The following is a 25,060-nucleotide window of genomic DNA, read 5'->3' as shown; positions in this document are numbered from 1 at the left end:
TTTTACGGCGTTTTTGCCAGTTTCTCTTTGTATACTTAACTATTTTTGTTCATAGACACAATCTCTATGTTTCTGAGAGCTAAAGTTGATATACTTCAGTGTGGAGAGTCTTCTTTATAAAAATAAAATGCCTTCTTTGTTCTACTAAATATCTTACCTTGGATTCTACTGTTTCATATTAATACTAGTACCCCGATTTGCTTATGATTACCTGATATGTCTTGCCCAACATTTTCTGGGTTATTCTGTTACAGATGCCACTCTTGTAAGCAGAATATAATTGGATTTTGCTTTTTTGACCTATTCTGAAAGACTTGCTTAATAACTTAGCCCATATAAATCTACTATTATAGACTCATTTCTATCAACTTTCTCTCTTTTGATTTGTGAACAGTTTTTTAAAAACGTTTTTTCTCTAGAACGATGGGAAAGGAATACAAGCCATTTTAAAATTTACCAGTATGATGTTACCACTGTGTGAATAAGTGTTTTTAATTAAAACAAAACAGAGTTCAAAGATGAAAAAGTAGCAGTAACTCATATTTCCACTTTCAGAATTAATCACTGCTAAGATTTTGGTACTTTTGCTTCTAGTGTTTTCTATGTCTATATTTGAAAAACATCACATAAAAAAGAATACATTATGCATAACAATATTAGAACCTTATAGATAAAGCCAGAGTCTCCAATCCCCTTTCCATACCCACGTGGCCAGTATTGTGCTATACATCTATTCTTCTGGTCCCTACTAACCACAGAATATATCTGCCCTCACTATCTAAAAATTCACTCTTAACAACTTGTGAAAAATTTTACCCAAAATTCGCTATGCAAATAAACAAATCAAGCATAATAAAATTTCATGCACATGGAGCAAAAAGCGTTTAGGCTACGCAAGTCTGTGATGGGAAGACCAACATAAGAGAGCAGATGGGAAACAACTTCTTTTGCCCACATGGCTCTGTCTTCTGTCCCAGGGATTCCACCGTGCTTTAGTCAGTCATCACTGTTATTGCTTACCCGGAAAACAGTTTCCAGAGCCACTGACATTTGTATCTTTTTGGTGTTGTTCTATTAAGTATTTCAAAGGCAAGACAGATAATAAAATCAAAAGTTGGTAACTTCTGCCATTGTAATCTGGAAGCCCCATATTTATATTTTTATATTCAGAAAAACAAAATGAAAAAAAAAAATCTTTTTAAATGCAAGTGAGTGTACCTGAGGGAAAATAAAGTTCTAGAAAAGCACTCAATAGATGTATTTTGGAAGATAGCAATGGCTCAAAAAAGCAAAAGAAGACAGAGAAGAAAGCAGAGGCTAGCTTGCAGTGTGGTCTGACAATATCATGGGAAGAGGCCAGTGCTATTTTTGGATGTTCCATATTCTTCGTGATGGGGAAGAGAGTCCTGACCTAAAACACCTCTAGTTAGATATTTACATACCATGTAACTTGGCAGCTGAATTAAAATTAAAGATAAAAATACACAAAAATGGTTAACAGAATTCTAGATTACCTAATGTGAAAAAGGAACCCTGATGGCACGGTGGTTAAGTGCTCAGCTGCTAACCGAAAGGTTGGCAGTTCGAACGCACCTGCCGCTCCATGGGAGAAAGATGTAGCAGTCTGCTTCTATAAAGATTACAGCCTTGGAAACTCCATGGGCAGTTTCACTCTGTCCTATAGGGTCACTGTGAGTCAGAACTGGCTCGATGGCAATGGGTTTGGTTTGATTTTTTTGTAATGTGGAAAGAGTCATGTACGCATTGTTTAGTGAAGCCACGTTTAACATTGATATGCCTAAAAATCCTAAGTTAAGCTAACATGTAGTCCCCTTCCCCCTAACAGAGTTAACTAGAAAATTAAGAAAAATATAATGAACTGGTTGGATTGAAAGACATTTTTTGCTAAAATGGAGATCATGCATTATTAATACTAGAAACACCATTTTCCCCTAATAATAGTTGTACCTGTTGTCAGCACTGTGCTGAGATGTCAGGCGTGAAGCTGGGCATATCCAACCTCCCCATCTAACTTAAAGAGCTTTATCTACAGAGCCGGGTTCAGGAAAGCAGGCCTAGGCTGGTCTGGTCTAGAGGTGGCCCCTAAGTGGAGTGGGCTGGCCACCTGACCAAAGGACAGCCCCTACACAGGCTGGCCAGCAACTTATGGTGTAGTATGGTGTGAAAAGATGTGCTGGGCCAGATTCCTCTCTTGGAAATTTAAAACTGAAGAATAGGAAAAATCTGCCAATTGAAAATAGAAGATTTAGAGAGTAGTTGAATCACATGAGTGAGTTAAGATTCTGATACCTCACACAACTACAGCCCCTGCTCTTTCTGCAGTCTGGTTTGATAATTATTTCTGCCTTTCCTAAGGAGAGAACTTTTCAGCTTTCTCTGAAATCCTGTGTATACACCCTTATAATAAACCTGCTATTACTGTTTATTTGAGTCAGTCTTCTGCCACAAGAAAAAAAAAAATCTCAGCAATAATGCTTTTAATTTTCTAAAACAGTTTTATAAATATATCATCCTCACAACTCTGTAAAGTTAGGTAGGATTAAACTACCCATTGCACAGATGAGAAAACTGAGGCAGAGTGGGATCAATAATTTCTGTAGGTCACTTAGCTTCTCAATGGCACAATAATGATAATACAAGGCAGCTGTGTTTTCCCATTAGCCCACTGATCTGTTTGACCACTACTGTTTTCCTGTATAGTTCTTTCTCCCCAAACATCAGCTACATCTAGAACAATATTGTAAGGCAGAAAAACAAGTTTCCCTCTTACCTGTCTGTTGTATGGTAGTTATTGCCTGGGCATTACACTGCAGCTGTAACACGTGTCTCAACATCACCACTCCCCAAATGTTCAACTCTGGAGACAATGCAGGAGTCACTGCTGCTTTTGGCTTAGAGGACTTCAGATCTGGTTTGAGGGCCCAAAAACTGGCTGCTTCTAGCTGCCTGCACAGTGCAGCAACACTCAGAGCACAGAGGAATTTGTGCTCTGGGCTATGGTTTTCAGTATGGGGCAAAAGATTGAAGACAGCATTATAATTATTTTCATATTTTCCATTAATATCACATCCAGGAATTGGGGTCTCAACAATTTTACCATTTTCCTCATTCTCCCCCAGGTTGCAACTGAGTGTTTTGAGCATATTCTCACTTTCAGGTAAACAGATGTCCTTGTTACTAATCTCACCACAAAGCTTCCTTATGACTTTACCACTATCTTCAAATCTAGCTAAAAGTGTCGCTCTCAGGGCAATGTGACAAAAGACACCCAGTGTGAGAAGCAGACCCCCTTGGGGACACTCTACACTGTGGTAGAGCTCCCAGGCCTGCTGCATGCACTCTTGGCTGCAGTACTTGGCATAGCTGCACTGATCACAGGGCACCGTGGCCAAAGTGTGCTTCAAACATCGGTGACAGTGGAGGTCCCCATTGGTAACTCTGGTGTCCCACTTGCTCTCGAGGCCATGGTGTAGCTGTGGCATTTCTCCTGGGTTAAGGACACTCACAAAAGCGTCCTCCTTCACCAGGATCTCTCCTGGGAGAATATCTTTTGTGGCAATCAGATAGCGGCCTTTTAAAGGGTCTGTACATAAGCTGACAGATGATGATGCACTGGGAATTTGTTCACTCTCTTCCATTAGGTCCATATCCTTGAACGCTTTGGTTGGAGCTGCTGGGAAGGTTTCTGAGATATTCTCCTTTTCTTGTACTTTTGTTTTCAGATGATGAAGGTTTCTCTGCAGAACCTGAAAGTGGGAAGCTGCTAGTGTTGGTCTGGCAGCGAAGATACCTTCAAGATCACTGATGGTCTGGCTGGCTTCCTGTAGCCTGCCCAGAGTCACCAGACACTCTGCCTTACGCAACATCATCTTGGGTTGCAATCTTTCTGGATACCCATGACTCTGGGCTCTGATAATGTCTTCAAGACACGTCTGAAAAGAGAAAGGAAACCCCCAAATGACCCTTGGTCCTTACTCTTCAATGTCTACTGAAAATCTTTTAAAACATCTACAGGAAAGTAAAAGATTATTATAAATGGAGCAACTATTTCTTTCTTTCTTATTTCTTTAAATCATGTTCTACACCTGTGATCTTTTAATTGAGTGATTAATAATACTTGTTGAGGAAATGATGTTTGTCTTACTAAAAATTTCTGTTTTAAGGACAAAAGTCTTACAGATAGAAGAATTATAGTATGGTGATTAAGACAGCAGACTTTGAAGTCAAACACTGAAATACTGATTCTGCCTCTTATTAGCTGTATGACCTTGAGCAAGTGACTCAATTTCTCAGTGTCTTGGTTTCCTCACCTGAAAAATAGGGATAATATTACCTTACAGGGTTATTTTAAGGATAAAATAAGATTATATATCCAAAGTGCTGAACAGAGTGCTGGGAACATAGTACTCAGTTAAGTGGTAATCATTATTATAAGAAGGCAAACAGAAACAACTAATATAGGGAAGCTATAAAGGGCTAAATGTTTTATAAGTTCTTCCAATCATTCTCCTCAGTAGTCCAGGACTTTCTTGCTTAGGGTCTAGAGTTAGATTCTTGCTCTTCTCTTTGAGTCCTAGGGACAGTAAGTGTGAACTTGTGCCATTCAAAATAGTTCTTAAATCTATGGAATAATTTGAATTTCTGTGGAATTCCAAAATGGATGTAACAGAATATTTTAGGGCTTATCTTTTAAGCACTCTATTACAAATCTAAGATGCCTCAGAGTTACCTTCCTAAAACATAAATCTGATTGTAGTCACTTCCTAGTTTAAACAACTCCACAATTAGGGGACGAGAAGAAAGTCACTCAAAGTCTACCCCTCATGGGCATATAGAGGCATTTCAGTGCACCTTTTACTTTCCCACTCAAAAAGCATATTGAGGGTGAGCTATATTATTACAGGGATAATCTTAAACATGATCTACTTGTTGAAAAGAAAAACCAAGTAAATAGTTTGCAAACACTTGGAACCTGAACTATTATTAGCAACATATCTTACAACTGATCTCGACACTGAGAATTGCTGACCTAGTGGACATAGTTCACGGCTCTGGGGAAGGTACCATAAATCTGTCTTGTCAACCAACACAACCCCAAATAATCACCTGTGACAGGTAAAATGAATCAGGAGAAAGACAGTTTGGGTGGGTATCAATGTACTTCCAATCCAACCACCTGCAGTATGGCTGAGTTTAGTGTTCTAATGTGGAAGCAGGGATGAAGGCCTAGTCCTGGCCTGGTCCTCAAGTGAACCCTCTACAGATTTTCTCTAATAATACCAGGCACCCCAGTACTCACCTCATACTGGCCCAGGTGGAAGAGGGCTGCAGAGCGATTGGCATAACACAGTGAGATGGCCTCGGTGTTAGGCCTTGAATGCGATACTCCCTGCAAAACAATGGACGGGTTAAAGGTATAAAGTACTTTTTCAGGTAATAGGGGTTCTATTACTAAAGTCTGTATGAAATCGGGAAAGTTACTGAGCTTCTTTGTGCTTCAGCTGCTTCAGCTTCATTTCTAACTACTCTACAGCATAGTTGTGAGGAAATAAATATTCACTTTGAAGATAAAGCATCAGAATGCCACAAATGATACTGAAGGTAAATGAAATTAACTGAGGAAAATACCTGCAAGCATAATCCTGCATATAACAAAGGACAAGTGGCACAAATAGGAATTCACAACACAAGAAACACAGTTAATCAATGTATGGAAAACAAATGGTTAATTAATACACGGATAGTCGAATAAATGAAAATTACAGCACAAAAGGGATACTTTTTTTTCAACTATCAAACTGGCAAGGATTAATCATAACCATAAAAGTTGCATCACTGGAGAAAAGATGGGGAATATTTAATGAAAGTATTGGGACTAGTAAGTAGCCATTGAGAAAAAATAAAGTTAGCTCTCTATACAGTAAACCCTTCCTTAGGATAAACTCCAAAGGGATCAAAATCTTAATGTAAACAATGAAACTATAAGAGCACTAGAAGAAATGAAAGGAAGAATCTAAAGTACTGTTGGAAAGAGGAACTTCTTTCTAACCATGACACAAAACCCAGACGTCATAAGAAAAAAGGTTAATAAATTTGATCACATAAAGTTACAAATTTCTTCACAGGAAACACCAGTAAAAGCAATATCAAAAGACAAATAATGAACTGGAAAAAATAATTACAACTCTCATCACAGGCAGAGGGCTTATTTCTTTACTTTTTCACAAGAGTCCCTATAAATCAGTAAGACGACAACCAACAATCCAGCAGGAAAATAAGCAAATGATATGAACAGACAGTTCTTACGGGAAGTACAGATGGCTCTTAAATATGTGGAAAAGCGCTCAAGCTCATTCATAATCAGCTAAATGCAAATTAAAACTGTATTGATAAACCATTTTTTACCTATCAGATTGGCTAAATAAATAAATAAATAAATAAAACTGAGAGCCCACTGAGTTGGTAAAAGGGGGGAATGTAAATTGGTCCTATAATTAAGGAGGGCAATTTAGCAATCTATACCAAAAGTATAAATATATATTGATCGACTTAGCAATTCTTCTTCCAGGAATTTATTTTACAATATAATTATTTATCCTGCAGATATGTGCAAAATGACATATGTGCCAAGTTTCTCATCACAGAATGGTTTCAAATAGCAAAAGATGGGAAACAACCTAAATGCTAATCAACAAGACACTGACTAAATAAATTACAATATATCTGTATAATGAAATACCACGCAGCCATAAAAAAGAACGAGGAAGCTCTTTATGTACTGACGTGGAATAATCTTCAAGATTATTGTTCAGTGAAAAAAGCATGGTGCAAAACAGTGTGTTTAGAAAGTTATTAATGTAAAAAGAGTGTACATTCATGGGAAGAGTATACTTATTTGTACATGCACAAAATCTCTCTGGAAGGATACATTTACCAGTGGTAGCTTCTGGGGATGGGAAACTAGGTGGCTAGGGGGCAGGGGAAGTAGACTTCACTGTATACTCTTGCACCTTTTGGATTCTAACTATGTGAGCATATTACTTATTAAAAATAAATAGAAGTACTACTACTAGTAATGTAGCCATAGTAACAGTATTTTCTTAGGATATGGAGAAATGAACACTGTCATACTCTGCTAGAAGGGATGTTAACTAGTTCTTTTTTGGAGAACAATTCACTAACAAGTACCAGAGGCCTTAAAAAATACTTTCCCTTTGACCCAGCAATTGCCCTTCTAGGAATTTATCCTAAGAAAATAATCAGATATGCATAAAAATTTACATATAAAGTTGTTCATTGCAGCATTATGATATCAAACAATTTGCCAATACTACCCACCAACTGCTGTCGAGAGATTCTGAGTCATTGCAACCCTATAGGACTGAGAACTGCCCCATAGGGTTTCCAAGGCTGTGAATCTTTACGGAAGCAGACTGCCACATCTTCTCCCATGGAGCGGCTGGTGGGTTTGAACCACTGATCTTTTGGTCGGCAGCCGAGCACTTTAACTGCTGCACCCCCTGGCTCGTTCTGCCACCATTAGCTGTTAAATCAAGTACAATACTTCTCTGTAATGGAACATTAAGCCAGTAGTAAAAAAAAATCATGTTCTAGTAGAGAAGTTAATAACGTGAGGAAATGGTCACAGTAAATTGTCGAGGGGAAAAAGCAGGTTACAAATAATAAGTACAGCATCATTCCAGTTTTGTAAAAAAAAGAAAAAAAATTTTCAGAGGAAAAATTCCGACTGGATGGATAGAAGCAAAAATGTTAACAGTGTCTATCACTAGTTATGCGATTTTATTTTTTACTCTTTATGCTTCTCTACATTTTCCAAGGTAAACATACACTACTTTTACAATCAGACAAAAACAACAAATATTATTTTAAAAAAGAAAGAAAATAGCAGCTTTATATAAAACTGCAAAGTACCATAATCACCAAAATACTAGCTTCATGAAATAGGAAAGCTCATCTCCCTCCATATCCAGAGCAGACATTAAATTTTTATCTGATTTCACTTTTTATTTTACCTGTTTTTCCTGAACTTTCCATGTGATCATATTTATGATGCACATGTATGAAGTTGAAGAGATTTATTAGCTCTGAAAAGGAACTATTAGCCATTTATCACTGGATCGTTATATCTGATGGATTTTAATCCTTCAGCAATCACTAAAGTTTACATTATTTAGCTAAATACTTTGTTATAACACTACAAAGCAGGGCTTCTATCAGCTATAGAAGCTATTGTTGTAGGTCAGATTGTTTTTGGAAAACTAATTCCAAACTTTAAACGCAGGCCTATGCAAGACTCAGAGTTGGGGTACCCTTCAAATTTCCACTCTTTTTTTTTTTAATATACTAAATCATAGACCAGGTGCAAGGGATTGGTATACTCTTTTTTTAAACTCATATAAATCTTTTACAAGTTATGGAAGGAAGTCTCTCAGGGGATCTTGTTCTAGTTCCTACTAAGGAAGCAGGACAGTAAGAGTAACAGACTGTTAAATGCCATGATTCCTCCTCAAAACCTAGCTTGGTGATGGCTAAACCATAGCCACACAATAAACATTTGTTGACTGCGACTCATATTAGTATGTTCACTGACAACCTTCAAAAATGCAGTTCAGCTGGGCTGTGGACAATGAGCTCACTCTTCCCTCTAAATCTAAGTCACACTGGTTGTAAGCTAACACACTGTGGCTAACCAAGATCTAGCTGTTCTCTAAATCAGGACTAACAGCCTTCATCAGTCATTCAGACAGAAAAGGCAGACAACTCAAGGAGAGCTGACAGACATGAACAAGGCAGGGCAAGGGGTATAAGAAACCTATTGCTACAAGGCGTCTGAAGGAATGAGGGAAAGAAATATGGGAACAGAAGTTTCCTGATGGCATTCAGGACATATGACACAAACTACTCTTTGTTTCAGAATATAATCAACAGCAGAATTCTGCCACGTTTTCTTTTCCAAAGCCAAACCACAAATTACAGACAAAGCTAACTAACACTGGCTACAAAATTCAGCAATATGGCCTCAATCTTCTGAAGAAATATGCATCATTAAATTGTTGAGATAGCTCCTCCTGCTGGGCTGGGAGTGGCCTACCTTAGAGTACAACACTGCTGCTCCCATATAATCCTTCTCCTGAAATTTTCTGTTTCCTCCTTCTTTGCAGAAAAGGGAAGCGTTGGAGTCCTTTCCCAATGAGTAACCTCTAGAAAGTCTTTCCAAAAACATCTCATCTTCAGGTCTTCATGAAGAAAGAGAGAAAAAACAAACAAAAGGGTTGAAATAAAGTACCTACCAAAAAAAAAAACAAAACAAAAACAAAACCCAAACCAAACAAACAAACAAAAAAAACCCAAACCACTGTCAGTCAAGCTGATTCTGATTCATAGCGACCCTGTAGGACAGAGTAAAATTGTCCCACAGGGTTTCCAAGGCTGTGAATCTTTAGGGAAGCAAACTGCCACAACCTTCTCCCGCACAGTGGCTGGTGGGTTCAAATCGCCAACCTTTCAGTTATCAGCCAAGCGCTTAACCACTGCACCACCAGCGTTCCTAAATCAAGCACAGACTTGGTATTTCAAGGAAAGCTCCTAACCAAAGCACCTGAAACAGAAGCATGGGCCTCCAAAACACTGGAACACACGAGGTAGGGGTTGTATGTATTATGTAATGTGACTGGAGGGAAAAAATCTTGTGGTCTTAAGAGATACACGGACTGGACAGAGAGGACAAAGTTGCCATTTTTTCCTTCTTTATCTCATAATTACCGGCCAGTGAACCATCCCTTGGATCATATATTATAAAGGAGCTTTGATACGGAGAATGACATAATACACAGAGCCTTTCTACCAAGGATTATTTCCCACTTAAACTGTGTTAAAAATACTTGAGTGAATGGCTGACAGAGAAAAGATAACCAACCACTATCGTGTGAACTGAGAAAAAAGTCACATCAATACACATGAATGGGAAGACTCCCGGTGGAATCCTAGAATATAGGAGTATCTAAGAATACAGCATTTAAAAAATAAGTAAAATTAACTAGTCTGATGATTTTTGTTTACAAGAAGCTGGTGAGGCAGGACTACATGGTTCCTTATTTTCTACCAAATTGAGCTTGGACTCTTCTGTGTAGCTTTCAGGACTTTCGTGACACAGCCCCGGCCAACTCATTCATGTCTCATTAATTCCCATCAGTCACTCCAGGTTCTAGTAAGGGAGGTGTCCTTATAGTTTTCCCAAGAGTATACCACCCTCATTCCTCCTTCTGTTCTTTTGTGATTGCCCTCTTTTAGATTTCCATTTCTTTATTTAAATCCTCTTTTCAAGGCCTTTCTCCTGACAGTCTCCTTTCACTGCTCTTATGCATGATGAACTTTTTCTTTTCTGAACTCCAGCCAATTGCAGGTGCAGGTTTGCACCACATAGTTTTTTAATATTTAATTGCCATCAAATTGTTACATCTTGTTAGTTCTGTCCTTACTCAGCCTACAAGGTCCTTATAGGCAGAGACAGTTCAATTAAAATTTTCTCACATTCTATCTTAGTTTCAATAGAGGTTCTTTTGTGCCTCTCCCTGGGCCTAGCATCCTCTTGGCACAGAGTAGGTGCTCAGCATATTTACTGTCAGGAAAGAAAGAATATTATTGGTATGGTTTGGCGTGAAATCTTGGGTTTAGAGACACATCTGTGTGCAATCAGATGCAGCTCCATGGTTAGCCTATCACAGCAGCTCTCAAAGCATGGTCTGAGGATCTCTGGGGATCCCCAAGGCCCTTTTAGGGCATTCAAAAACTGAAAAATCATACATGGCTAAATGATCCAAAGAGCAAAATAAACCAAAAAAACCCATTGCCGTTGAGTTGATTCCAACTCAAAATGACGCTACAGGACAGAGTAGAACTGCCCCATAGGGTTTCCAGGGAGCAGCTAGTGGATTTGAACTGCCGACCTTTTGGTTAGCAGCCAAGCTTTTAACCATTGCGTCACCAGGGCTCCTAAAGAGCAAGATAGACCAATGGATTTTAGTATATCAGAGTACAAAATTTCATTTATGGTTTCAAATTCCATCTTCCAACTAACCTTTCAGAAACTATCACTTGTTGAGTTTTGGTATAGTATCAAGAAGAGTGTCCTCAATTATATGAAAAGGTATATAGACTCTTTCCTTTTTTCACCTACTTATCTGTGTGAGTCCAGATTTTCTTCATATGCTTTAACCAAAACAACATTGCAACAGATTGAATACAGATGCAGATATGATCATCTGTTTTCTATTAAGTTATAAATTAAAGAAATTATAAATATGTAAAACAATGCCATTCTTATTTTTGTTTGTTGTCTGGGAAATAAGATTTTGATGATAAGATATGCTATTCTGTTAATACATAATGGGTTTATTGTTTTTTTTAAATGAGTTAATACTATTTTTAAATTTCTCAATTTTAATTTCTAATAAGGTAAATGGTAAATATCAGTAGATATGTCACATAAATAAAAGTCCTTAAAAACAAACAAACAAAAAACAAAAGCTCTTTGAGGTCCTCAATAATTATTAAGAATGAAAAGGGTTTCTGAGATCAAAAGCATCTGAAAACCACTGGCCTGTAATAAAGCCTTTCCTAGCATTTTTTTTTTTAATTGTGCTTTAGATGGTTTACAGAGCAAATTAGTTTCTCATACAATTAACACATGTATTGTTTTGTGACATTGGTTGCCAAACCCGTGATGTGTCAACACTCTCCCCTTCTCAACCTTGGGTTCCCCATTTCCATTCATCCAGCTTTCCTGTCCCCTCCTGCCTTCTCGTCCTTGCCCCCAGGCTGGTGTGCTTTCCTAGCATTTCTGATGCTGGCAGACAGGTTATCGTATGAGCCCGTTTCTTATACCATTCTAAAGGACATGATGTTAAAATCATTTAAAACTGATTTTTAAAGTAAAAAGTATTAAATGAAACAGAGGGGCATTTGAAACACAATGAGATGTAACCGTCATGATCTTTATGTATTAAATAACATAGTATCAAGATACATAAAGCAAAAATTCTAAGAAATGAAAGAAGAAATGGATTAAAACACAGCAATTGTATGAGTCTTTAACTCATTTTATTAACCTACGTCAGATCAAGTAGGCAAAAAATAAGTATACGTTATTTTTAAATGGCTCTGAAAAACAGTCCATGTGTGGGTATAAAGAGAGAAAAAGAGAGAGAGAAGGAGGGAGAAAGAGAATGAATCATTAAGTAAATGTAGTAAAATGTTAACCATTGGGGAATCTGGAATAAGGGTATATAGGAATTCTTTGTACTTCTTTTGCAACTTTTCTGTAAGTCTAAAATTATTTCAAACTAGAAAGTTATAAAAAATGTACAAATGAGCTATATAATAAATAAAGTTGATCTAATATGTAAATATACAAACATACATACACACACTTACAAGAGAGAATATACCTTTTCCCAATAGGGAGAAATAGTGTAGACTAAACTAGCCTACACTCTTTGCCCATAATGCAATAAAATAAAATATGAATAATAAAAATGGAAACAAAAAACAACACATAAACTAAAAATTCTCTTAAACAACTCTTGGGTCGAAGAAGAAATGCACCATTCTATCTCTGACACTGGCCACTCTCCCTCCTCTCAGCACTCTTCCCTCCCCCGTTTGGGTCTGGCGATTTGCTGCAAAGTCTCACTGAACTGTACTTACAGTTAAGTGGTTTATTAAGAAACAGGGTACAACTTGGGATCAAGATCACAGGCTACAATTCAGGGTCTAGATCAGGAAGCACGTAGGCAGAGTCTCCCTTCTTCAGTGCAGGACAACTCTCTCAGGTCTCTTAGACAACCTGAGGACAGGCTCCTCTTGGACCTGCTGTCTGTCACTGCAGGCTCTGTTGCTGGGCCCCTTCTGGGCCTGTTGCTGTCTTTAGTGTTACAGCCTTTGACCACTGTTACAACTCTTTTAGGAGGCTCCTTGCCTCCTCTCTCTGATTTCTTCCTTCTGCTTTTTCCTGCTACTTCTCTTCCTGGTTTTTTCTGCCTCAAACCTTTGCAGGGCTGGCTGCTTAAATACACAAACTTCTTGTCAATTTCAAGACATGGCACTCCCACCAGGGCCACAAACTGACCAATCCCTCTTGGCAGGTCACACACACTTCATTTGCATAGCAGGCAAGGCTAGGCTACAACTCACCTTATTTGCATAGTCTACTGACCAATCCCTGTAAGATACATACCAATCATAGGGCAGGCTGCAGCCAAGGGCCAGAAAAAAGTATCAAACCAAGTTGTTTACAACTTACCCAGGAAATGCCAATCAATCTGGACAAAAGTAATAAACCCTCTGGGGTAGAAAACTAGGACAAAGGTAACTCCTCAGGGCTTAGGGAAAAAATCTCTCAAGCTGTTTTTCTAAAGCACCAAGGCAAAAGGCCACATAAAGGAATTCATTTCACCAGTTTACAAAAACGCATAATAAGAAATACATTTTACATTGTGACTCAGTGTGATGTCTTTGTGTGTATGTACATCAAATTTTCACAAAATGTTAGTTATCTTTACTAAGTATATTAAAGCAAAAACAAAGTATATATAAAACATGATTTCATTAATATTTAAATACAACATAGAAAAAAATCTCAAAATAAATAATACAAAAAGAAAAATTAGGAAAGATTTTATTTAATTCAACAAGTATGCTTGCCTATCATAAAATTATTCCAGTCTGGAACATATGCAGACAATACACCTGGGAGTGTGTTCTTTGTTGCTTGCTTTTTGTTTTGTTTTAAATTAAGTTAAACCTGAAAATCCTAGTTCAAACAAAAAGTTGTGGTGAAGAATAAGAATAGCAAAACTTTTTTTTAACTGACAATGAATATTCTTTAATCTTAATCTAAAATGATGATAAACTCAATGTTTTATAATTGTTCTTTTGTGTAATTAAAAACTAAGCTGCCTTAATTCATTCTTTTCTTCAGGCACCAAGTTTAACTCAATAATTGATTCAGAGTTTTGAAAAGCAAATAGATGTTTTCTTCTTTTTTATGTTTCAATCTTTTTTCTGGCATGTTATGACTAAAAATTTGAGCAGGAAGTAAGAAAGAACAATCTTTCTAATTTTATTTCATTCCCACTGTCTATACTAATACGTAGCAACATGTTTGGGAACATACAGTGGTTAGGGTGATCACATGGAAGCTTTGCTTGTCATAACACTAGTAATTCTGGAATCCTTGGATGTGTTTGACATGTTAAAACATATCACTGTTTTGCCCTTGTACTTTTCAAATGTTCATTAAAAATGGCAAAAATATCTAAATGTATCAACTTTGTTACCTAATATCATCTTAAAATATACTCTGCTCAGAGGTTCTCTTGTAACAATTGATGAACTTTGGCGACATACTTAGTGAGTATGGTTAATAATGGCTAGCTTCCCTATCTGTGAAGAAAAGATTTCGAAAAGTTAATTATTCAGTGAGCATCCTGAAAAAATATTAACAACTTTCATTATATTTTTGTATACAACCAGAGACCCAGTAGATTTATCTGGAAGTCAAAGCTCTGTGGTTATGTGTAGCTTCCAACTTTCAAAAAAAAGTTAACTCCACTATGTTTTCTAGTCACATCTACTGCTCTATCACTTAGAAATCTTTTAAATGATCAACAATGTACTTTCCCAATTTTATTAATAAATACAATCCAGTTATGTAAGATTAAATTTAGATAACCCAATAAAAAATCGAAAAACCAAACCCGTTGCCATCGAATCGATTCCGACTCATAGTGACCCTATGGGTCAGGGTAGAACTGCCCCATAGGGTTTCCAAGGAGCAGCTGGTGGATTTGAACTGCTGACCTCTTGGTTAGCAGCCGAGCTCTTAACCACTATGCCACCAGGGCTCCTCATAATCCAATAAATTCTCCTTAAAATCATCCTGTTACACATATCTGATATAAACTAAAAACACTGCATGTCTTGTAATATCAAATTGGATTGCTAAATCTACACCAGAACGTAATCATATAATACATATTGCTTCTAAATGACCCATAACAGTCTACGTTTGGCAATATATTGTGTTATAACTAACAAAATTTTTAATTTATCAGCTATTTTTCATTAAAAAAAATCACACACACCATTTCTATACAGCTTGAAAGACTAATTTTTTTTTTTAATCATTTGTGTGAAGCATTTTCTCTTGCCACAGCACATGCAATTAAATACAACTATAATAAGGTTTTCTAATAGTCGTAGAGGAGCCCTGATGGTAAGTGGGTAAAGGCTCGGCTGCTAACCAAAAGGCTGGCAGTTTAAATCCACCAGTTGCTCCTTGGAAACCCTATGGGGCAGTTCTACTCTGTCCTATAGGGTTGCTACAAGTCGGAATCGACTCGATGGCAACAGGTTTGTTTTTTTTTAATAGTCCTAGAACAACTAAGAAATTTTGCTAATAACTTGCCTTCTTAATCTTTCTTTGAAAAATCTTTGGGGAGCTTACCAACAAGTTTAGCATTGTTTCCAAGCTCTTTGAAATTTTGAAGGTTTTATGTTTTCAAGGATATAATTACAAACAATACTTGAGGTCTATCATTTTTGTTAGCTTTTACTTATTTGTTAAAACCATATTTTAAACAATCTTCATTATAAAGTCTTAGGCTTATTTTCTTCTTTCATGAATTCACCTCAAGTCAAAGTTTGCCAATCAAAATCAACATCTTCCTCAACACTGCTACTGTTTACACTTCTAGATCAAGCAGCTGAACTTGAACATGCTTCTGTATTTTTTCCTTTATCATTCATTTTTTCTTCTAATAATAAAATGATTTATCTTAAGCACAATTATTGCAGACTTGAAATAAATTCACTAATAACATTCTTATAAAAAACACATTGAACATTGTAATACACTTCGAGAGATTCAAACCCTTATGTTAACATTCTCCTGTATCTTGCTTCATAACGAACTTTAAATTACATTATTTTATAATTAACCCTCCTATTCAGGGATGGTCAAATTATTTACCACATACTAGAATATCAAATAGATTCCAGTGAACAAAAGACCAAGTGCCCTATTCTTAGCCAATGCATGTACTCATCACATCCCCTACCTTCTCTAACATAGCTCTTTGTCACTGGCACAGTGCACTCTGAAATTTTCAATTCTATTCCATTAGGGGAAAAAGATGCTGACTGCAATCACTAAATTGAGTAAACGGTCTACTAATAAGGCACAATCGACAGTTAGAAATCCTGGTCTAGAAAACACAAATGTTAAAATATGACAGGGCAAAATTCTATGGTATATATGAAAAGAAATCAGCTCTTTAGAGAAAAGGCTGCTTCTAGGTCTGAATTGGGAAATGTACAAGATGAGCCTAGAACATCTTGTCATATCAGAAAGCATGCAAGCTCTCAAAGATTATAAGGGTCCCATTGAAAAGACATGGGAGCCAAGCTGAGAAAGTTTCCAGTGGCTAAAGACAGGGCAATTTGTATATTAATAGTAATAATAACTATGATAGATTAAAGAACATCATATATATTTCTATTCATAAGTTTACAACAATACTAAAAGAAATCTCAATTCATTGATCATCTATTGAAGATGCTAGGAAACCAACTCATTTTGAAAACTTGTAAGTAAAGGAAAGATAACAAGCATTTATCCTGCCTTTCCTATATGATTTGTACCTCATGGTAGCCAAAAAGCCTATCGTATTTATCACTGTGGAAATATTTATCTAATAAATAAAAAGGGTGTGATTGTTAAGATTGTGTGTCAGCTTGGCTGGGCCATGATTTTCAGCGGTTTGGCAGTTATAATGTAATCTGGCAGTCGTATAATGATGTTATCACCTCTATGATGGGATCTGCTGTGAGTAGCCAATCAGTTGAAAGGGAGTTTCTTTGGGAGCGTGGCCTGCATCCAATCAATATAGGTGGACTTTCTGGCAAGGCTTGTGGGCTTCTGCTCGCTCTGGATCCCAAAGCTGGCTCCTGTTTGCCTGACTTCTGGTTCTTGGGACTTGAGCTAGAAGCTTACCTGCCCTCTTGCCTGCCAATCTTGGGATTCGTCAGTCTCTGCAGCCTGTGAGCCAGAGCCCTGCTGTCTGCCCTGTAGATCTTGGATTTGCCAGCCCCTGAAGCTACATGAGTCAGGAGAAGCCTTCAGTCTGACCCATGGACTTGGGACTTTCCAGCCTCTACAACTGCGTGAGCCATTTCCTTGATATAAATCTCTCTATATAGATACTTATATGCTTTACTGGTTTTCTTTCTCTAGAGAACCCAGCCTAAGACAAACGGAATGACAGAGTATCAGTTTTGCAGCTCCTTGCACTTTTATGTTATAGAGATGGCTTCTTTCCTTAAACCTCATGAACTAACCTCTGCTAGCTTCAAACTTTTCTTCTGCAGCTTCTTCACCTCTCTCAGCCTTCACAGAATTAAAGGGGGTTAGGGTCTTGTTCTGGATTAGGCTTTGGCTTAAGGGAATGCCGTGGCTGGTTTGATCTTCTATCCAGACCACTAAAACTTTGTCCATAACAGCAATAAGGCTGTTTCATATTCACAACTTGGCTAACTGTTTGGCACAAGAGGCCTAGCTTTTGGCATGCCTTCCTCACTAAGCTTAATCATTTCTAGCTTTTTATTTAAAGTGAGAAACACACAACTCTTCCTTTCACTCGAACACTCAGAGGCCATTCTAAGGTTATTAACTGGCCTAATTTCAATACTGTTGTGTCTAAGGGAATAGGGAGGCCTTAGTAGAGGGAGAGAGATGGGGGAACGGCTGGTCAGTGAAGCAGTCAGAAAACACACTATATCTATCAATTAAGTTTGCCGTCTTACACTGGCACGGTTTGTGGTGTCCCAAAACAATTACAATAGCAACATCAAAGAACACTGATACAGATCAACAAAGCAGATACAATAATAAAGTTTGAAATATTGTGAGAATTACCAAAATGTGACACAGACACGAAGGGAGCACGTTGTTGGAAAAATGGTGCTGTTCTTCTCCAGTGACTGTCTCTCCTGATGACATGTTATTGTTGTTATGTGCTGTTGAGTTGGTTCCGACTCATAGGGAACCTATGTACAACAGAATAAAAAACTGCCTGTGCTGCGCCATCCTCACAGTCTTTGCTATGCTTGAGTCCATTGTTGCAGACACCGTGTCAATCCATCTCTTTGAGGGTCTTCCTCTTTTTCGCCAAACCTCTACTTTACCAAGCATGATGTCCTTCTCCAGGGACTGGTCCCTTCTGATAACATGTCCAAAATACGTGAGACAAAGTCTTGCCATCCTTGCTTCTAAGGAGCATTCTGGCTGTACTTCCTCCATGACTGATATGTTTGCTCTTCTGGCATTCCGTGGTATATTCAATATTCTTCACCAATACCACAATTTGAATGAGTCAAATTCTTCTTTGGTATTCCTTATTCATTGTCTAGCTTTTGTATGCATAGGAGGCGACTGAAAATACCATGGCTTGAGTCAGGCACACTTTAGTCATCAAAGTGACATCTTTGCTTTTTAAGACTTTAAAGAGGTCTTTTGCCTCTAATTTGCCCAATGCAACAAGTCATTTGATTTCTTGGTTGTTGCTTACATGGGCATTGATTGTTGATCCAAGTACAAGGAAATCTTTGATAACTTCAACTTCTTCGCCATTTATCATGACGTTGTTTATGTGCCCAGTAGTGAGGATTTTTGTTTTCTTTATGTTGAAGTGTAATCCATACTGAAGGCTGTAGTCTTTGATCGTCATCAGTAAGTGCTTCAAATCCTCTTTGCTTTCTGCGAGCAAGGTTGTGTCATCTGCATATCACAGGTTGTTAACGAGTCTTCTTCCAATCCTGACGCCACTTTCGTCTTCTTATAGTCCAGGTTCTTGGATTATTTGCTCGGCATATTTTGAATATCATTAATGGACTTAAGAAAATACAGTGTTATAAACCATTATCATCACTATCCTTTTTGATGCTCAAATTGACCTAAATTTGGCCAGTGGGACCTCTTCAGGTTGGCTCCTGTGTTCCACTGATTTTTTTTTAAAAAACATAAATCTATTAGTCTTTGATCACTTTCTTGCTTTCCAGCACAACAAGGTATTCTACTCAAATCAGTACAAAATCAAAACAAACAGTAAGGCAGTGAGCGTGGATAATGAGGCTCCTACAACACTCTAGAAGAAGCCCTGGTGATGCAATGGCTGTAAACCAAAAGGTGATGAGGGCAACTTCCTTAAACTAAAAAAGGGTCTCTACTATAAAATTGGAGCCCTGGTGGCATAGTGGTTAAGAGCTTCGGCTGCTAAGCAAAACGTCAGCAGTTCAAATCCACCAGCTGCTCCTTGGAAACCCTATTGGGCAGCTCTGCCCTGTCCTATACAGTCGCTGTCATGGATTGAATTGTGTCCCCCAAAAATATGTATATCAATTTGGCTAGGCCATGATGCCCAGTATTGTGTGACTGTCCACCATTTTGTCATCTGCTGTTATCTGCCTATGTGTTACAAATCCTGTCTTTATGATGTTAATGAGGGGTGACAGGCGGCAGTTATGTTAATGAGGCAAGACTCAATCTACAAGACTGTACTGTGTCTTGAGCCAATTTCTTTTGGGATATAAAAGAGAGAAGCGAGCAGAGAGACAGGGGCACCTCATACCACCAAGTAAACAGGACCAAGAGCAGAGCGTGTTCTTTGGACCCGGGGTTCCTGTGTGGAGAAGCTCCTAGTCCAGGAGAAGACTGATGAGACGGACCTTCCTCCAGAGCCGACAGAGAAAAAGAAAGGCTTCCCTGGGAAATGAAGCCCTGCATTTGGACTTTTAGCTTACTGGACTGTGAGAAAATAAATTTATCTTTGTTAAAGTCATCCACTTGTGCTATTTCTGTTACAGCAACCAGATAATTCAGACAGTCGCTATGAGTCGGGACCCACTCGACGGCACCTAGCAACAACTATAAAATTATGGCAAATGTCCTAAATGGCTGCTACCTAACTGTCTGTTACTATTTAACGTTATATTGGAGGTTCTACCTGTTGTTGTCGTTGTTAGGTGCCATCAAGTGGCTTCAGACTCATAGAGACACTACTATGTACAACATAGTAGTAGATGGCCCGGTCCTGCGCCATCCTCACAATCATTGTTATGTTTGAGCCCATGTTGTAACCACTGTGTCAATCCATCTCATGGAGGGTCTTCCTCTTTTTTGCTGACCCTCTACTTTACCAAGCATGATGTCTTTCTCCATGGACTAGCCCCTCCTGATAACACATCCAAAGTAAGTGAGATGAAGTCATGTCATCCCTGCTTCTAAGGAGCATTTTAGCTATACTTCTTCCAAGACAGATTTGTTCATTCTTCTGGCAGTCCGTGGTACATTCAATATTCTTCGCCAACACCATAATTCAAAGGCATCAATTCTTCTTTGGTCTTCCTTACTCACTGTTCAGCTTTTGCATGCGTACGAGGCAACTGAAAATACCATGGCTTGGTATTTTCCTCAAAGTGACAACTTTGCTTTTGAAGACTTTAAAGAGGTCTTTTGCAGCAGATTTGCCCAATGCAATGTGTCATTTGATTTCCTGACTGCTGCTTCCATGGGCGCTGATTGTGGATCCAAGTAAAATGAAATCCTTGACAACTTCAATATTTTCTCTGTTTATCATGATGCTGTTTATTAGTCCACTTATGAGGATTTTTGTTTTCTTTATGTTGAGGTGTAATCCATACTAAAGGCTGTAGTCTTTGATCTTCATCAGTAAGTGCTTCAAGTCCTCTTTGCTTTCTGCTAGCAAGGTTGTATCTCTGCATATGGAAGGTTGTTAATGAGTGTTCCTCCAATCCTGATGCCACATTCTTCTTCATACAGTCCAGCTTTTCAGATTATTTGCTCAGTATACAGAGAAAAAGATGAGGAGCTCATCTTCTAGTCTACATCAATGTTCTGCTACTATCCATAAGGTTTTCACTGTCTAATTTTTTTTTGGAAGTAGATTGCCAGGACTTTCTTCCTAGTCTGTCTTAGTCTGGAAGCTTTGATGAAACCTGTCCACCATGAGTGATCCTGCTGGTATCTGAAATACTGATGGCATAGTTTTCAGCTTCACAGCAACATGCAAGCCACCACAATATGACAAACTGACAGACAAGTGGTGAAGAGATTTTAGCTAATGTTATGATAATTTGAAAAAATAAGACGTAAATATTGGAAAGGAGGATTACTATTTGTAGATATAATTATCTAAAAATTCCAAGTGACTGACATAAAAATTATAAAATAATATAAAAGTTAGTTAACTGGTCAATTATAAGATGATAAAAAAAATTCCTAGCTTTTATTTATACCAAACATAAACCAAACCCATTGCCATCGATTCAATTCTGACTCATAGTGACCCTGCAGAACAGAGGAGAACTGTCCCATAGGGTTTCCAAGGCTGTAAATCTTTATGGAATCAGACTACCACATTTTTCTCCCATGGAGCAGCTGGCAGCTTTTGGGTTAGCAGCTGAGTGCTTTAGCCACTGTGCCACCAAACCAAACCAAAACCAAACCCATTGCCATCGAGTTGATCCAGATTAATGCCCTATAGGACAGGGTAGAACTGTCCCATACAGTTTCCAGGGAGTGGCTGGTGGATTCAAACTGCCAACCTTTTGGTCAGCAGCCGTAGCTTTTAATCACTGTGCCACCAGGGCTCCTTATTTACACTAGCAATCATCAGTTAGAGAATATAATTGGGGGAAAAAACTCTTATTCACAATAACAACAAAAACCTTATAAGTAAAATCTAGCAGGAAATGTGCAAGACCTATATAAAGAAAACTATAAAACTTTACTTATGGACATAAAAGCTGCCCTATATAAACGGCAAGACATACCCTTTACTTGGATAAGGAAATTTAATACTGTAAAGACGTCAGGACTCCCTAAATGAATCTATAAATGCAACACAATTCTAATCAAAAACTCAACCTTTTTTTATGAAACTTGACAAAACAATTCTAAAGTTAATGTGGAGGAAATATACACAAAATAGTCAAAAGACATTTTTGAAAAAAAAAAGTACGTGTGTGTCTGGGGAAACTTGGCCTAATATGACAGCAAAACCACATTTGTACTAGAGACTTGCTTTCCTCCTACTTCTGGTAATAAAATCTCATTGGTGAAGCCATTTCATGTGGCTGAAGTAGGGCTGACTCCAATTTTCCAAAAGGGCTGGGCATGTGATCAAGGCCTGGCCAGTCAGAGGAGTCTGATACGATTGGGTGAAGGATGAGCATGTGACCAAAGTTAGGTTGATCAGAGCAGAACTTGGAACTTTTCTGCTAAAACTATCGTGGAAGCTGGTCTTCCTTCCCTGGGGTAATTCAGGTATCAGCCTGTGCCCGGGGCTGCCAATGGTTATAGTGCCTACCAGCTGGAGAGATTACTCTGAGATGAAGAGATAGAGTCCGGATGACATTTGTACCCCTGGATACAACCCACCCTGAAAATAGATGCCTTTGGACAGCTTAGCTTCATAGCCTATAAATTTCCTAATTTGTACTGGGTTTCTATCACAATTAAAAGAGTTCAAATATAATACTATAAAATCACAGTAATTAAAATCCTTTAGTTTTGGCATAGAAATAGTCTAGAAACAGATTTATGAATAAGTGGGACTTTAATTTTTAATAAATGTGGCATTTTGAAGTACTGGGTACAGGATGGACCATTCAATAAATGCTATGGAGAAACTCCAGAAAAAATAAAATAAAGTTAGAACACTCCCTCACACCATACATAAAAATAAATTTCAGATGGATTGGAGAGCAAAAGTAAAACACAAAACTAAATAAAAATGTTAGGAAAAAATAAAGAATATACTTATAATCTTGGGGTAGAGTAGACCACCCTAAGCAAGACATACATAAGCCAGAAGCCATAAAAAATAAATAACAGACTAGGAGAAAAATTAGTAACATACACACCAAAGAATTATATAGCTAGATTTATAAAGGTCTCCTATAAACTAATAAGAGAAAGACAAATGACTCACTGGAAAAAATGAGCAAACGTTACAAATAAGCAATTCACAGAAGAAATACAAATAGGCTGAAACATCTGAAAAGATGCTTTACTTCACTAGTAATCAGAAAAACACAAGTGAAAATGAGATTTTTTATTTTTGTCCTTAAGATTGAAAAAATTAAAGGCTCTTGCTTTCTAAAGTTGGTGAGGATATGGAAAAGTGATTATTTTCATACACTGCTCATGGTCAACTTCACAACTAACTGTGGCATACTAGCAATATCATGTGGCTGTTAAAAAGACTGAGGTATTGTACACTGTCATGGATTGAACTGTGTTCCCCAAAAATATGTGTCAACTTGGCTAGGCCACGAGTCCCAGAATTGTGTGGCTGTCCTCCATTTTGTAATCTGATGTAATTATCCTCCATTTTGTGATGTGCTGTAAATCCTAACCTCTATATGTTAATGAGGCAGGATCAGTATGGGGTATACCTTGAGTCACAGTCTTACAAGAGGGTGTGACTCAAGTCACACTCTTATTCAAGTCATACCCTTGCTTAAGTCACACCTTTTATCTTACAAGAAATGACAGGAGAGAGAAGCAAGCAGAAAGGAGACAGACCTCTCTAACAGCAAAAAAGAAGAGCTGGGAGCAGAGCACATCATTTAGACCTGGGGTTCCTGTGCTGAGAACCTCCTAGATCTAGGGGAAGACTGACACCAAAACACATGAAGATCTCCAAGGAACGTCAGGCGCACAGACTTGAAAGAAGACAAGGACGTTCCTCCAGGGCCAGAGAGAGACAAAGCATTCCCTTAGAGCAGGCACTCTGAATTCGGACTTCTAGCCTCCTAAACTGTAAGAAAATAAATTTCCACTTTTTAAGGACATCCACTTGTGGTATTTCTGCAATAGCAGCACTAGATAACTAAGACATACACCAATGTTCATAGTAGCATTATTCGTAATATCAAAGGCGGAAACAACTCAATGTCCGTCAATGGATGAATGGATAAACAAAATGCGGTATATACAATGCAATACTATGAACTCATAAAAAGGAATGAAGTTCTGATACATGCTACGACGTGGATAAACCTTGAAGATATTATGCTAAGTGAAATAAGCCAGACACAGAAGAACAAATATTGTATGATTCCACTTATATGTAGTGTCTAGAATAGGAAAATTCATAGAGACCGAAGTAGATTAGAGGTTACGAGGGGCTGAGAAGAATATAAGTAATTGCTTAGTGGTACGGAGCTTCATTTAAGGTGATGAAAACATTTTGGAAATAGTGGCAATGGTTATACAACACTGTGAATGTAATTAAATGTCAGTGAAATGTACGCTTAACATGGTTAAAATGATACATTTTACACTAGATGTATTTTACCACAATATTAAAGAAAAAAAAGATTGAGGTGTGATGTTGGAAAAAACAAAACTCTTAAAAATGCACCCAAAATAACCTAATAAGGGAAAATATATTTATCTACAAATGTATGGGAATAAACAAAAAGGACTAAAAGTTCTAATAAACTGTGACTACTTATGTGAAAGAGTATGAGAAGGGTAAGGAAGGGGAAAATTTCATAAAGTTTTACTTATTAAATGTTGTTTCTCAAATTATGGTATATCCATACAATGGAACATTATGCAACGATAAAGAACAACGATGAAGCTGTGAAACATCGTGTAACATGGTGGAAGCTGGAACTTATTATGCTGAGTGAATTTTGTCAGTCACAGAAGGACAAATACTGTATAAGACCACTATTATAAGACTGAAGAAAAGGTTGAAATACAGAAGAAAACATTCTTTGATGGTTACAAGGGTGGGGAGGGAGGGTGAGGGTCATTCACTAACTAGATAGTAGATAAGAATCATCTTGGGCGAAGGGAAGGACAGCACACACTAAAGGGGAAGTCAGCACAACTGGACTAAACCAAAGCTAAGAAGTTTCCTGAATA

At 37.7% G+C, this 25,060-nt stretch overlaps 1 protein-coding gene across 1 annotated transcript in view; it reads right to left on the bottom strand.

Annotated features, from left to right (window-relative positions):
* SMYD4 (SET and MYND domain containing 4) overlaps positions 1-25,060 on the bottom strand; it is a 51,271-nt gene that overhangs the window by 14,414 nt on the left and 11,797 nt on the right. The window contains exons 3-5 of the mRNA XM_004376257.2: positions 9,134-9,278; positions 5,321-5,410; positions 2,792-3,953 (exon numbers count right to left, since the gene is read on the bottom strand). Of these exons, the coding sequence (XP_004376314.1) occupies positions 2,792-3,953; positions 5,321-5,410; positions 9,134-9,278 (1,397 nt within the window). The remainder of the gene's footprint in view (positions 1-2,791; positions 3,954-5,320; positions 5,411-9,133; positions 9,279-25,060) is intronic.

Source organism: Trichechus manatus, unplaced genomic scaffold (assembly GCF_000243295.1).
Source record: "Trichechus manatus latirostris isolate Lorelei unplaced genomic scaffold, TriManLat1.0 scaffold00040, whole genome shotgun sequence".
Lineage (NCBI taxonomy): Eukaryota > Metazoa > Chordata > Mammalia > Sirenia > Trichechidae > Trichechus > Trichechus manatus.
Note: the sequence above shows the minus strand (reverse complement) of the source record. Positions and strands in the feature narration are given on the sequence as shown.